The sequence below is a fragment of the Rhinichthys klamathensis genome, unplaced genomic scaffold (genome assembly GCF_029890125.1).
Source record: "Rhinichthys klamathensis goyatoka isolate OS25496 unplaced genomic scaffold, OSU_Roscu_1.1 h1tg000041l_1, whole genome shotgun sequence".
Classification (NCBI taxonomy): Eukaryota; Metazoa; Chordata; class Actinopteri; order Cypriniformes; family Leuciscidae; genus Rhinichthys; species Rhinichthys klamathensis.
The window spans coordinates 407,549-422,010 of record NW_026606588.1 but is presented as its reverse complement, the minus strand read 5'-3'; the positions used below and the strand labels follow the sequence as shown (position 1 = coordinate 422,010).

Below are 14,462 nucleotides of genomic sequence, written 5' to 3'. Positions count from 1 at the left end.
CAAACTATAGACCTTTATCTACAAATATAGTATAAAGGGAACATTGATCTTGAAGAGAGTGTCGTCGTGTTACTATGTGTTACTGTCGTAACCGAACGCGACGCGCTGTTTGAATGCTGAATGGAGAATGACTGAGGAGAGATGAGTTTTCATTAACTTTAACTTAACGACTTAAATATACATTTTTACCTCACATTATGCTATTGAATGACTTTAGAAGTCTTGGAATATAGTGTGAAAACTTTATGGTGCTTTACAATGTTTTGTATGCCTTTAGTGGGGCTTAACAATAACACAAACAATATCGGACCGAGAAGCTGCAGCCGTGGCGGGATGATTTTAGGTGTGGCGGCGCGCCACGGCAGAATGAATGTAGCGGAAACACTGATAAAAGCATGCTTAAGCAGCGCGAACGGGGAAAAAAACGCCTAATAAAGCAGATTGCGCCAGATATCGTACAGAACGTACACACACACTCGAGGCAGCATATGATTATCGTTTTTATATGGTTTCACGTTTTTATTGAGAAAAACAATATCCACATGCAGAGGCACCGCCAGCAATTTGTGCTCGAGTGAGAAAAGGCGCTTCGCTGACAGACGCTTCAGAGACACTAGATAACGGTGTTTTAAGTTTCTAACAGCACTAAACATGTCCCCCTCAACAAAACTTAAAGGAAGTATATGTCTCAAAATCATTTTGCTATAAGATAAGTTATCATTTCGGATCACGCGGGGTCCAGCTGCGCTTACCTGCAGTCGTGAATGCCGTGATGGACAGCCATCTTTCCTCATACGACTGTTTGGATTTCATGTGATTTCTCATTGTGTTGATGATATTATAACTCAGATTAATTCATTAATTCGATCAAAAGTAATTCCATTTAGTAAGATCGTTTTCAAGTAATTCCAAACTTCGCGAGGCAGACGACAACATTATGTGATCAAATACACACAGCTTGTTAACACACTCCACAGCGCCACCCAGTGCATTTAATTATAACTGCGAGTTAGTGCTTGGGATTTATCATGGATTCACTGCATTTACGGCCAGCAAAGCAAAGTAGTAAAATTCGAATAGTATTTTATTTTTCGAATAATAATTAGAGATCGAATATTCGAAAATTCGTGCACATCCCTAGTTAGTAGTGTGTTAAACTGGCGGTTATGGAAAGGGGCGGGACATTTCCCAAACACACTCGAAGCGCTCGACCAATCACAACACACTGCTACAGGCGACCAATCACAACACACTGCTACAGGCGACCAATCAGAGCACAGTGTGCTTTTCAGGAGGAGGGGCTTCATAGAGACAGGAAGTAAACAGAGCATTACTGACAGACTGGGAAGAGAGGAGCGGCAACAATGGAGAATATGAGGAGAATAATTAACATTCAAGCAGGAAAACCTGTTCTAGTAGAGCCTGAAAGTACACCAAGAGTTTATAAAAGGTGTTGATCCACTTCAAATGTTGACTACTGTACATGTTAAAGAGGACCTATTAAGTTTTTACAAAGTTATACATGAATTTTAAACAATACCCGTTCTTGTCTTAGGACAACTTTGATGGACTTTTTTGATCCACTTCAAATGCTGACTCCTGTATATTAATATAATGAGCAGAATTCAGTATTTACCATCCCATTACTGTCCTCCAGGTCGCTCTTGAGCTGGTCCCTCTCGTCTCTCAGGGCCTGTAGGATCTCCTGCATCTGCTCTCGCTCTTCAGTTTTGGAGATGATGGTGCGTCGCAGGTTCTCCATCTCATCCGGCTCACTCTGAACTCGCTGCATCTCAGACCGAAGCGCGTCTCTCTCGCCGCACACACACTCCAGCTCGGAGCTCAGCTGCAGCGACTGACAGGGGAAAACTGTGTTAAAACTAGGGCTGCAACAACTAATCCATAAAATAATGAAAATCAGACAACGAATGTCATTATCAATTAGTCGCTTCTGCCCACTGTGCACTTCAAGCTTCCGCCACTCGCATCAAATTACAGCACTGAATAACAGCGCTCTAGTTAAACCCCTTTCGGTCTGGTGGGAGTGTGTGTGTGTACCTTCTGCGTGGCCTCCTCCAGTACCGACAGCAGTGTGTGTGTGTGTGGTGTAAAGTGTGTGTGTACCTTCTGCGTGGCCTCCTCCAGTGCCGCCAGCAGTGTGTGCTTCGCCTGCGTCTCGAGCTGCAGGTCCGTCTGGATGTTCTGGAGGCGTTCTGAAGTCTCTGTGAGCTGTCGGGTCAGTTCTGCTTCCTTCAGCTGAGCCTCCACCAGATCGCTCTCCGTCTCCAGCAGCGGATCCACAGACACACACGTCTCACCGGCTCCTGCTCTCACACTGGACTGAGCAGATATCAGAGCGTCTCGCTCCTCTCGAGCAGAACTCAGCTCTTCTGACAGAACACACACCTGAGAAACAGCACATTTAATCTCATGCGTCACGTGCAGCTAGGGGCGTCTATATTCATTTCTATAGTTTCAGATCTCCACCTGTTCAGACGTCTCCTGAAGTTCCAACGTCAGCTGGTTCCTCTCCTCTAATAAAGTCTCAAGCTCTTTCTTTAGTGTCTGGATCTGTAGAACATGTTACAACATCAGATTAACCCGCACAAACTCTAAAGTCAGATCAAGTCAGCTTTATTTCTACAGCGCTTCACAGCACAGAGTGTTTCACAGCAGCGTTACAGAGATAACAGGAGAATAATGGAGCAAAGTGTGTTTCCAGAAGAGAAGAGCGTCTCAGTCCAGCTTAAGTAAGATCAGTGATGCTTCATTTCTGTTGTAATAAAGTTATTAATTTACTTCATATATATATATATATATATATATATATATATATATATATATATATATATATATATATATATATATATATATATATATATAGCCGCTCTGGAGAAAACCGTGATGTCATCGTCAGCTCAGCTCAGTTCTCATATAATGCTGTCAATGCAGGAGATCAATAATATTGTTGAATATTAAATTAAATCTCTAAAGGTGAAACTCGCATCATGTCAAACAGAAGTCAGTTACAGACCTGAAGCGGAGCGCTGTTCTCCTCGCTGGAATCACGTTGTTCTTGATTCAAACGCTGTTCCTGTAACTCGGACTGAACCTGCAGCATCTAAAACAAAACACTTATATTCAAGGTTTGCACGTCTGGTCAGATGCTAACTGTGTTTCATTGGCTCTGTACTTGTACTCTGCACAATGATAATAAAGTTGAATCTGAAAACACTTCCTTTCAACTTGCATTATAGATATTTCAACAGCATCGCTTGCTATCAAGGTCACAAAACTCACACTACAGAAACATTTGTTAGTGCATGTAACAAGGCCACTGTAAGCAAGTGCGGTCTCTTGTGGCCTTGTGTGAAACGTAGGGCTGGGTATCGTAACAAAATGTTCGATACCGATACCGATACCTTGACTTCGATACCGGTTCCTGAACGATACTTTTTTCGATACCAATTTTATGTAACCAGGTTTAACAATATAACATTACCTAATTTTTTTTTCAGTTTGTTGACTTTTTTACACTCATATTTTGAGTATGTAAAAAAGCACCAATGCTAAAGTTTTCTATGTTTCCTAATCATTTAACAACATGTATTCTTTACTTCAATGAGCTCATTGTTTCTGCTTTAACTTAATGCATTAATTAACGATGAAACTGAATGAAAATTAATTGAAATGCATTACACTGTCACCTCTGATAACAGATCAATCTAAATTGTAATTTAGACATCGTTTCAAAGCAGCTTTACAGAAAATGCATATGTATTGTGAAAAATGCTATACAAATAAATGTGAATTAAATTAAATATAGGCTACTGGGGGGCGGGATATATACCTGCACGTGAAGCTTGCAGCAAAGCCCTGGCAAAAGTAGCCTAATGATTATGGATGTGGAAACAATAGCAAGGAGATATTTTAATTATTTTATTAATGAACAAGTGTTTACTAATGGTGTGTTCACACCGAACGCGAATTTAATTATTTGTGCGAGTAGATTACATACATAGTCAATGCAAAGACGCGAATAGACGCATCATTCGCGCCGGGCGTCGCGAATGACGCGAATTGGGCGACGCGTTTGCCGCGAACGTCTTCCGCGCAAGTTGAAAAATTTGAACTCGAGCTGAAGATTCAAGCGTCGAACTAGACGCGATAGACGCGTATTTGACGCTCTATTCGCGTTCGATGTGAACACCATTACTCTCAAGTGTATTTTGTGCGCTTCAGTGCCTAGATTTACCGTGTTCCCGGTCTTGGCAGCAATGATCTTGTCGAAAATATTGCATCGCGTGCATCTGGCATCGAGTCTGGCACATGACATAGGTACACTTTGGATCATTTCCACATATTTTCTATCTATCTGGGTTGGGACGCACGCTTACACACACACACACACACTGCAGCCTCACGTGCGACGAGCCGCGTCTCTGGGCAGCCGCGTAAACTAGTGTTTTTCCGCCACAGCCAATCATGCTGCATGCTTATTGTTTCACTGACATTGACGAGATTAACCACTTAGGTACCGAAATGTGGTACCGAAAAACAAGACATGTTTCGATACTCGGTAGTATCGAGGCAATTCGGTCGGTACCTAAAAAGTACCGAACTCGGTACCCAGCCCTAGTGAAACGGGACCCTTTTAAGTGAACTCCTCTTGCCACACGTGTTATCTGTAGTGTAGCTGAGTGACGCTGCCTCTCACCATCTCAGTCTTCTCTTCCAGACGTGTGTGCATCTGCTGTAGGCTCTCCTGAAGCTGCTCTCTCTCCTCCGTTACAGACCTGAGATCTGCCTTCATCTTCTCCATCGCCTCAGACTGGTCATGATGGTCCGATCTCTCAGACAGCGGTCGCTCTTCTCCTGTCAGCTGCACACACACGGGACGCTTTAACGCTGAGATCAGGTGTGTGTGGATACTGGGGTGTGTGGGTTTTAGGAAAATTATCACATTTTCTACAGTCATATGTAATGTCAAACTGCCCAGCCCTTGTGGATTTCCAAGTAAGGCTGCTTGAATATGTCAAATCTGTCAAAAATATTTTGGGTCAATATTTAAATCACGATTATTTAAAACAATTGGGAATGCATCTTGATTTAAGATTTTGGTAATAATCGCCCAAGTTTTTCTTCATGATATAAATATGTATAATGATATTGGTATATAATGCTGAAAATAAGATTGCTGAGATACGGACATTTTAGATACCAGTGAAATTAGTGCTGGGCGGTATACCGGTGTTTATTATTGTTATGATATGAATTTTTAATATACCGCAATACCGGTGTATGTCGCTTGAACAACGTTGGTATTAATCATGTAGCTCTAGTATTCAGTAATGTACTAATATAGAAAGTGAAGAAAATTAAAGTAAAATAGCATTTAGTATTCACTGTCTGAATTAAACTGGTCATTCGGTCGAGAGCAGCGAGTGATTCTGTCTGCTGTGGTTTGATTGACAGATAGCAGGAGTGTATTAGGCTGCTGTCACTTTAACGTCGAACACACAGATCTAATATACAGATTTTCTCCCAACGGTTTGTGTTCACTGTAGTAATTGACTGCAATTGTATGAATGTTGAAGCTCAAAGTATACTCTGCCTCAGAACAGAGATCCACCTGGAGAAGAGCGTGAGCCGTTTAATGCATTAATAACTTTAATATCCTGCATTAGAACGCATTTTTACGACACTCATATTTTACCGATTTGGATGTTAAACTCTAGACTTTCAGGGAATAATGAAATCACATTGCTGTGAAGGAGGGGCAGGAAATACTAATCATTGGGAAACAGAATGCAGTGCAATAAATGTTTTATCTCCATTATCTTCTTTTCATAATCACTGGAAGCCAAAAATAAATGACTGGAATCGCAGGAGCTGTAATTGACGTGTACCTGATGCTCTCGGCTCTTCTGGTCCTGGTCGGGCGTCTGACCTCTCTGTGACCTCAGATCGAGTATCTCTCCCTGCAGGTCCTTCACCGTCCCCTGAGCGTCTCTCAGTTCTGCTTGAGTCTCAATCATCTGCAGCGGATAAAGCTCAGGGTTTAACCCGTGCCACTTTATGGACATTGTCTTTTTCAGGTTTTTATGGATCACTTTGCCTGTGTTAATGCCAACTGCATAAATGTTGGCACAGGTGTGTATTTTTATTGGAATTTTACTATTTAATCCCAACTTCCTTAAAATAAATAAATAAATTGCACTAGGTACAAAACATAGTTCCTCTCAGGGCCTGTTGAACAAATGTCCCCATTGAAACGGCAATTTTTAATCCCAGGGCCATTGAACTATAAAATGATGCAATTTTTGTAAATAGGCTTTCATTCTGTTGGCAAGGCTTCAAAATGTACATTTTTACTATTGTATACCAGATGGTGCCATTTTTCAGGTTTGGCCTATAAAGCAAATACTCGCTTTATTCCTGTTTTCTGCTTATGCGTATAATAGAGCCGATTGGATAGATTATGCAGCGATACTTGTGTGTTGTATGGATGTCAGTGTGGTTTGTATGCGTGTAATGAACATTTTTTGTGTGTGCTTGTAATATTTGAGAGAGAAAAACTCTGTTGGAGTTTTGCTTTATCTAATGGGGAAATCTGGTACTACACCTAACACAATCTTAGTTTTTTATATATACACTCACCGGCCACTTTATTAGGTACCCCATGCTAGTAACGGGTTGGACCCCCTTTTGCCTTCAGAACTGCCTCAATTCTTCGTGGCATAGATTCAACAAGGTGCTGGAAGCATTCCTCAGGGAGTTTGGTCCATATTGACATGATGGCATCACACAGTTGCCGCAGATTTGTCGGCTGCACATCCATGATGCGAATCTCCCGTTCCACCACATCCCAAAGATGCTCTATTGGGTTGAGATCTGGTGACTGTGGGGGCCATTTTAGTACAGTGAACTCATTGTCATGTTCAAGAAACCAATTTGAAATGATTAGAGCTTTGTGACATGGTGGAAGTAGCCATCAGAGGATGGGTACATGGTGGCCATAAAGGGATGGACATGGTCAGAAACAATGCTCAGGTAGGCCGTGGCATTTAAACGATGCCCAATTGGCACTGAGGGGCCTAAAGTGTGCCAAGAAAACATCCCCCACACCATTACACCACCACCACCAGCCTGCACAGTGGTAACAAGGCATGATGGTTCCATGTTCTCATTCTGTTTACGCAAATTCTGACTCTAACATCTGAATGTCTCAACAGAAATCGAGACTCATCAGACCAGGCAACATTTTTCCAGTCTTCAACTGTTCAATTTTGGTGAGCTCTTGCAAATTGTAGCCTCTTTTTCCTATTTGTAGTGGAGATGAGTGGTACCCGGTGGAGTCTTCTGCTGTTGTAGCCCATCCGCCTCAAGGTTGTGCGTGTTGTGGCTTCACAAATGCTTTGCTGCATACCTCGGTTGTAACGAGTGGTTATTTCAGTCACTGTTGCCCTTCTATCAGCTCGAACCAGTCTGGCCATTCTCCTCTGACCTCTGGCATCAACAAGGCATTTCCGCCCACAGAACTGCCGCTCACTGGATGTTTTTTCTTTTTCGGACCATTCTCTGTAAACCCTAGAGATGGTTGTGCGTGAAAATCCCAGTAGATTAGCAGTTTCTGAAATACTCAGACCAGCCCTTCTGGCACCAACAATCATGCCACGTTCAAAGTCACTCAAATCAACTTTCTTTCCCATACTGATGCTCGGTTTGAACTGCAGGAGATTGTCTTGACCATGTCTACATGCCTAAATGCACTGAGTTGCCGCCATGTGATTGGCTGCTTAGAAATTAAGTGTTAACGAGCAGTTGGACAGGTGTACCTAATAAAGTGGCCGGTGAGTGTATATATATATATATATTAACCTCAAATTTGTAACAACTAATTTAGATTTATGGCTTTGATTTTCTAGCAGTTGTACAGTTATAGATAAAAAGTTAGATATATTTTTTTAAACATGTTGGTTTTACTTTTTAAACTTTTTTTTACTTCAACACTAATCTGCCATGGGTCTTCTTTAAAATGAGACCACATTTAAATCTGTGGTCCCAAACCTAATTTTTATGACTGTTTTTTGTCCACTATGCACCTGTGTAACTTTTAAATGGATGCACGAGGGTTAAAGGGTCTGTAAGCCGAGCGAGATCATGTGACCTGGCGGCAGTCGTATGCGCTCACCATCTCCACATTTTCCTCCAGGTCGCTCTTGAGCTGGTCCCTCTCGTCTCTCAGGGCCTGTAGGATCTCCTGCATCTGCTCTCGCTCTTCAGTTTTGGAGATGATGGTGCGTCGCAGGTTCTCCATCTCATCCGGCTCACTCTGAACTCGCTGCATCTCAGACCGAAGCGCGTCTCTCTCGCCGCACACACACTCCAGCTCGGAGCTCAGCTGCAGCGACTGACAGGGGAAAACAGTGTTAGAACTAGGGCTGCAACAACTAATCCATAAAATAATGAAAATCAGACAACGAATGTCATAATCAATTAGTCGCTTCTGCCCACTGTGCACTTCAAGCTTCCGCCACTCGCATCAAATTACAGCACTGAATAACAGCGCTCTAGTTAAACCCCTTTCGGTCTGGTGGGAGTGTGTGTGTACCTTCTGCGTGGCCTCCTCCAGTACCGACAGCAGTGTGTGTGTGTGTGTGTGGTGTAAAGTGTGTGTGTACCTTCTGCGTGGCCTCCTCCAGTGCCGCCAGCAGTGTGTGCTTCGCCTGCGTCTCGAGCTGCAGGTCCGTCTGGATGTTCTGGAGGCGTTCTGAAGTCTCTGTGAGCTGTCGGGTCAGTTCTGCTTCCTTCAGCTGAGCCTCCACCAGATCGCTCTCCGTCTCCAGCAGCGGATCCACAGACACACACGTCTCACCGGCTCCTGCTCTCACACTGGACTGAGCAGATATCAGAGCGTCTCGCTCCTCTCGAGCAGAACGCAGCTCTTCTGACAGAACACACACCTGAGAATGAACCGTAATGGAGGAGATTTAGACATGTAGGTGCAGAGACGAGCTAAGACACCATGAGACGGTTCTCTAACCTGTGTCTGTAATTCCTCCACTTTAACAGAGAGCGTCTCGAACTCCTCCGTCTTGCTCTGCAGACGTCGCTCCCTCTCGAGACTCTGGTCAAGCTCCTTACGCACGTCACACAGCGTTTTCTCCAACACCAGATTATCGGTCAGATCTGTGAAGAGGAGGAAAGGAGGGTGAACATCAAAAGTAACAAATTACTTCCTTAAATGACAAACATACAACACTACCATGATTGAAACACTGCATGTACAAGTGTGCTAAATCTTAGAGGAATAGGTCCTCAAATGAATCCTGTCATCATTTAATCTCCCTCATGTCATTTTAAACATGTATGACGTTCATTAGTTATTTGTATTTTTTTTAAGATTGTTATTTTTTGTCCATCTATTGAAATTCAGATCAACATTTTCAAGCTTCATACAAGTAACCCATAAGAATGTGTTGCACAAATATGATACACATGGAAGCTAAACTGTGGCGCTTCCGTTTACCATATTTGATAAGCTTGTTGATCATTGTTAATATGAAAAAAAAACAAAAAAACAAGTTAAATGTATTAATCATATAAAGAGATTGCGTCTCTTCAGAAGAAATGAAATAAACCTCTTCATTCTCATGGATTAGTTTACAATATCTTTATGTGCCATTTGAAGCTTGGAAAGTTTCAATGGATGGACAAAAATGAAAGTTTATATTTTTGTTGAGGATAAATGAAAGTCTTATAGGTTTGGAATGAACTATCCCTGTGATGTTGGTTCAGTTCGCCTTCAACTGATCGTTTCGAATCATTGACAAGACGAAGTGAATGTAGACAGTAAATGCAGTCGGCTGAATCTCAGAGTGCCTCTTGCATGTTCTTTGACGGTTCTGCACCCACTTTTTGGCACTTTCCCGTCCAGCAGAGCCGTTAGTTTGGTGTTCTCGTCGAAGGCTCCCATCAGTTCCCTTTGAAGATCGGTTTGCATCTTCTTGAAGCGAGATTTCTCCAGCTCTAGCTTGTCCTGAAGCGTCTTCACCACAGCTTCCATCTTCTCATGGTCTGTGGTCAGGGTCACCTGAGCGAAGTCACATGACTCACATTAAACACTACAACACCATTTGGACTCAGTGCTGGACACCCAAAGCACAGGACAATAGAGACGCCAGAATAGCAATATTCATGATTCAGATCTGTCACTGACTAGATATATTTAAAATAATGTAGGCCACTTTTTACTAGTAACAGACATTTGGCATTATCAGGCCCACAAATATTCCCACACTGCATTATTATACATTATATAGTAGGTTAATGTACTGACATTAAAACTCTGAAAACTGAAAAAATGTTTTCATTTTGAGCAAACTATAACATATATAGTCACTACCCACAAAACATGGATGCATTTTTGTATTGTGATATATTGTGGTGATATATTGTGACAATATGTTGTTACACCCCTACTCATTACACACACAGCTCTACTCACGTCTCTCTCTTTGAGGCAGATGTTCTCGCTCCGCAGGAAGGCCCATTCCTTCTTCGTCTCCAAACTGAGAGTCTCCGCATCATCCAGAGAGCGCCTCAGACACGTCACTTCATGCACGAGATCCTTGTCGCTCTGCAGATTGCAATAAACCATAACTGAATATGAGATGCATAACACAGAGCGTTTGTAGCCACAGCAAAGCAGAGTTACCGTTTCCTAGAAAGCATGATTTTTGATTTCCCTTGTTAAGTCAATTTTGATCTAAATACACCACAATTTGATTTGTTTAAGAGAAGGAAAAAAAATCTTGTTTGTAGGGCTGCACAATCTGGCCTATATTTTATATTTATATCAATATGGCTATAAAAATAATTTTTCATCGAATTAAAATATATTGCTGTACAAAAATGTATTTAAGTGAAACCAATATAATTTTGTAAGTGACTATAAGAAAGTTACAAAACTCATAAGCTGCTCACGTGTAAATGAACAGTAATTATTTACTTAAATCGCAGTCTTTGTGATTTGATAATTACAATAAGTTGTGGAGATTTTGGTTTTACACACAGAGCCGTCAGTCTGGTCACCGTATAACGTGGAAGAATTGTGCAAAATATTGTGTTAAATATTGTGTACACAAAGTTTCTATTAAAAAGCCTATGATTATATATCAATATGGCTATAAAATAAATGATAAAAAAAAACTTACTGTATTTAAGTGAACAATATAATAATTTTGTAGTTTCAAAACTCATTAGCTGCTCACGTGTAAATAAACACGTAAATATTTACTTAATTAAATGGCAGTCTTTGTGATTTGATAGTTACAATAACAGGGTTCCTGCACACTTTTGAAAGTCAAATTTAAGGCTTTTTAAGACCTTTTTAAGACCTGAAGAAATCAAAATTAATACCGTACATTAGGGCTGTGCAGTATTGACAAAAATATATCTTGATATTTTCAACGTTTTGTTGATAATAATTAGATGATATTTTACTGATTGTGTTATAGGTTTGGTCTGTTTAGGTCTAGGTCTGTTGGGGTCTGTTGTTGACAACTGACTCACGAAGATATTCATATTTTTCATATTCTATGCAGTGGTCAGTTCACAGCAGTGACAGAAATTAATATTTTAATTAAGGGGCAATATTTGCCACCTTAAATTGATTTTTTCAGGGGCATTTTCACCTATATATGGACATTTTTTCTAAACTTATTTAGAGTTATGCATCACCTTTAATGTCAAATACTATCATTCAAATTAAATTATACAGTAATTATACAATAATACTTAATTATATAATAATCATACAGTACCACTGTTACCAGTCAAATTAAATCATTCAATCAAAATCCATCTTTGCAGTGCAGAAGTGACAGAAGCGGCATCAGAAGTGGCATTAAGGCCATCCTTAAAAATATTTTGGTTTGCAGTAACAGCAATAAAAAAAAAAAAAAGGGTCGGTAGGTAGGTCTATTTTTTTTTTTTCAAGATTCAATGTAAAAAAAAAAGGATAATTTTGGTCATGGTGATTACGTCGGTATGAATCTAAACAAATTTACATATCGTGACGTCACTGACTGGGTCTTCAACCCATGCCTTCGGGCCCACCATTGCGAACCTCATTCTGATACAGGTTATAGGCCACAAACAATTTGAAATCTTTGTCAAAAAAACATATTTATTGCATTAATTCCAGCTGCATTCATTTGGAAAAAAAAATAGGCTGAATCAAAAAAAGAAGAAAAAAAAGGAGCCACTAGATTTCCATGAAAGTGGATTTTCAGAGGGAAACAAATAAATTAAAATGACTAATCTCACCAGCGCCGCGCCGACCAATAAAACAGCGCGTTTGGCACCATTCGTTTACATTTGACCCATACTGTTACAAGCCCCCTTTCTGGTCTAGGGGCAGGAAAGGAGGGTAACAAAAAGTTGCAGGGAGAGAGTGAGAGATTTGACCCATAAACATCTGCTATTAACGGAAATCAGTGAGGTCAAATGGCTAGGCGCATTGTAGAAACTATAGGCCTATTAAGTAGTCCTGACATATTATGGAATGGTCGATTTTCTTTTGTGCTATTTAGTACATTTCGGTATGGGATGTGCTGTTTTATTGGTCAGCGCGGCGCGGCGCTGGTGAGATTAGTTCGCGCCGCGCTGACCATTGGCTGGCGCAAGCAAACACTTCTCCCTGCGCTGTCGAGTCTGTCGCGGCTCGGTCCATTGAGCCACGCAGATTACAAGTCAGCGCAGCGCGAACTCTGTAACACCGTGCCGTTTGTCCCACTTTCGGTGTGTTTGGCTTCCCACACTTATGTGTGTTTGTTTGTCAGAGCCTGCAGTTGCTGTGTGACGCGCGTTCGCGGTGGGCATATCATGACGAGCTGGATGCGCTCCGAGAAAAGGCCGTTAACATCGATTCCCTATTCTCCTATTTGACCATTAAGAATTTCGAATAATGAGCGACTAAATGTAGGCTCATATACAGACGTATTTCACAAGCAGCCGCGCCGCAGCCATCATCACCGAGCGCGAACCATTGACAGTGAATGAAACGAAGCGAACGCACAGGCCATGTGACATGCATAAACCAATGGTGTAAACATAATCATAATAGATGACGCCACGGGGTTTTATTTAAAAGAAAGAACATAGCCTACGCAATTTATATTCACAATACTTACTATAAAATAATATATATATTATTTTATTGCATTTGTGTTAGTTGTTTGAAGAGTAAAAAAAAATCGGTCGGTCTTAATGCAAGTTTACAACCGGCAAGTCGGTCGGACTAAAAGGGGAAAAAAATAAATAATTGGGTCGGTCCTAATTCGACAGGGTCGGTCGGGTTACGGCAAACAAGAATATTTTTAAGGATGGCCTAATATATTTACACTCCATTTACAACTGCATAAATAAAGGTATGAGATATATATTTTTAAATCAATATTCAATATTTAAATATGAAATGATTTCTAATTTTAACATTTTATTTAAAGGGTACTTTAAATATGAAACCGCAGCGGCAAATCACTGTCTTAATAAGTGAGTTGAGGGAGTCATTCATTCAACCGATTCGTTCAAACGGCTGATTCATTCGGGAAAGAAGCAAGTGATTCGTTCAAAACGCGGATTTCAGTCAAGAAATCATCGCTGTCGGTTGCATTGAGACTCTGCTACGTTTCATTTTGAAATTATAGTCGGCGAAATAAAGGGAAAACCAACAATATTGACAATATTGTGTCTAAAAAGTAACTCAATGTTAACTTCTTGTTAATTTAACTGTTGTATAACATAAATATCACAACTGGAATTGTGCACGGGAAAACGGCACTCTTTCTGATGTGATATTCTAATATAAGAACATAATATGATATAAATATAAGACAAAAACTAACTTGGGGACATAACAGTTACACTGCACACATCACGCAGTGAAAGCACGAGAGACAAATGCGATGTCAGCTCGCAGTGCCTCGTACATTGTTAAAACAATGATTACAATATCATAAAAGACAATACACATCGCACACCATACGCACATAAAGAATGAACTTACAACTGAACTGACATTTACGACCTTTCTTCTCCTTCTCTCCTCTCGCCTGCAGGAGACAGTTATGCTGCCGCGACTCGCGAGTGACGCGAAATGTCACGTGAACTAGCAAATCCACAAAGATAGAATAATAAATAAATAAAAATACGTACGCTAATTAGATGGTTTTAATTTGGAAAGCTTTTAGATATGTCTAAGTCAAAGTGTCATCTAAAATTTAAGACCTTTCATAAGTAAAAATAAGACTTTATAAGACTTTTTATGGCCTTAAATTTTAAAAATCTAATTTAAGACTTTTTAAGACTTTTTAAGGATCCGCGGGAACCCTGAATAAGCCACATGGAGATTTAGCTTTTATTTTGATTAGTCACACTAGCCGACGCTCTTGTCA

At 40.7% G+C, this 14,462-nt stretch overlaps 1 protein-coding gene across 2 annotated transcripts in view; it reads right to left on the bottom strand.

The window, feature by feature from the left end:
* Positions 1-14,462, bottom strand: part of cenpe (centromere protein E) — a 51,051-nt gene that overhangs the window by 20,672 nt on the left and 15,917 nt on the right. For both annotated transcript variants that reach the window (XM_056246997.1, XM_056246998.1), the window contains exons 21-25: positions 10,511-10,642; positions 9,919-10,096; positions 9,047-9,192; positions 2,125-2,406; positions 1,637-1,855 (exon numbers count right to left, since the gene is read on the bottom strand). In XM_056246997.1, coding sequence (XP_056102972.1) covers positions 1,637-1,855; positions 2,125-2,406; positions 9,047-9,192; positions 9,919-10,096; positions 10,511-10,642 — 957 coding nt within the window. The remainder of the gene's footprint in view (positions 1-1,636; positions 1,856-2,124; positions 2,407-9,046; positions 9,193-9,918; positions 10,097-10,510; positions 10,643-14,462) is intronic.